The 1222-nt window shown below is 49.2% G+C and overlaps 1 protein-coding gene across 1 annotated transcript; it reads left to right on the top strand.

Annotated features, from left to right (window-relative positions):
* Positions 1 to 8: 8 nt before the first annotated feature.
* On the top strand, positions 9 to 804 carry LOC104489627 (collagen alpha-1(VIII) chain-like). The gene has a single exon (XM_010131805.1). The coding sequence runs from the start codon at positions 237 to 239 to the stop codon at positions 627 to 629; it is 393 nt and encodes a 130-aa protein (XP_010130107.1). The 5' UTR covers positions 9 to 236; the 3' UTR covers positions 630 to 804.
* Positions 805 to 1222: the final 418 nt, after the last annotated feature.

Raw genomic sequence — 1222 nt, 5'->3', positions numbered from 1 at the left:
GCGCTGCGGGGCTGCAGGGACCCCCAGGGAAGCCCGGGGCTCTCGGTCCCCCTGGCCAGCCAGGCCTTCAGGGGCCACCTGGCCCCCCCGGGCCCCCGGGTCCCCCAGTCATCATCCCGCCCACTCCACCAGCTGTGGGACAGTACTTGCCTGAGGTGGGGCCAGGGATAGATGGTGTCAAGCCCCCCTATGTCTACAAAGGCAAGAAAGGAAAAGCTGGTGGCGCTGTCTTCGAGATGCCTGCGTTCACAGCAGAGCTCCTCACCCCCTTCCCCCGGGTCGGGGTGCCTGTGAAGTTTGACAAGCTCCTCTACAACGGCCGGCAGAACTACAACCCCCAGACGGGGATCTTCACCTGCGAGATCCCCGGCGTCTACTACTTTGCCTACCATGTCCACTGTAAAGGGGCCAGCGTCTGGGTGGCGTTGTTCAAGAACAACGAGCCACTGATGTACACCTACGACGAGTACAAGAAGGGCTTCCTGGACCAGGCTTCGGGCAGCGCCGTTGTCCAACTGATGCATGGAGACAAGGTTTACGTTCAAATGCCATCCGAGCAGGCAGCAGGACTCTATGCTGGGCAGTATGTTCATTCGTCTTTTTCAGGATACTTGTTGTATCCCATGTAAAACAAAATCCAGACACACACACACACACACACACAGAGTCAAACCCCTCCTTCTCTGCTTCAAACTTCCATACCATGAAAGATACATTTTATGACCATTTTGGACCATCTTGTACAAAAAATCCAAAAAATAAAATGCAAGGTTTAACACTATGCACAGCTAGTTATAAAAAAAAAAAAAAGATGTGGTGAACATATCTCAACATGTGTATCAGGTTCATAAACAGATGTTTTGCACCTAAGGGGGACATATTAGCTGTACATTATATATTTCTGTGATGCCATGCTTACTTCATTTCATTCACAGTAATTCAGTACTAAGGTTCAAATCAGTGTACGTCACTCACTCCTGTTGCATCGATCATAGTTACGAGATGAAAACCAGTGACTTAAACCAGAGTAGGACTGTCTCAAATTATATGGAAAATTTTTAGTGGCTTTTTTTGACAGCGGGTCTGCCTGACAAGCAAAGGTTCTCTTAGCCAGAGACCTTTATTTCCCTTCCCGCCATGTAAAATCTTCCTGCAGGTGTGGGGGTTTTTTCCTGAACAATTTATTTATGATGGAAAAGGAGTATTGATGGTGTAGCTGTTC

This window comes from Buceros rhinoceros, unplaced genomic scaffold (genome assembly GCF_000710305.1).
Source record: "Buceros rhinoceros silvestris isolate BGI_N320 unplaced genomic scaffold, ASM71030v1 scaffold47022, whole genome shotgun sequence".
In the NCBI taxonomy this organism is placed as follows: Eukaryota; Metazoa; Chordata; class Aves; order Bucerotiformes; family Bucerotidae; genus Buceros; species Buceros rhinoceros.
Note: the sequence above shows the minus strand (reverse complement) of the source record. Positions and strands in the feature narration are given on the sequence as shown.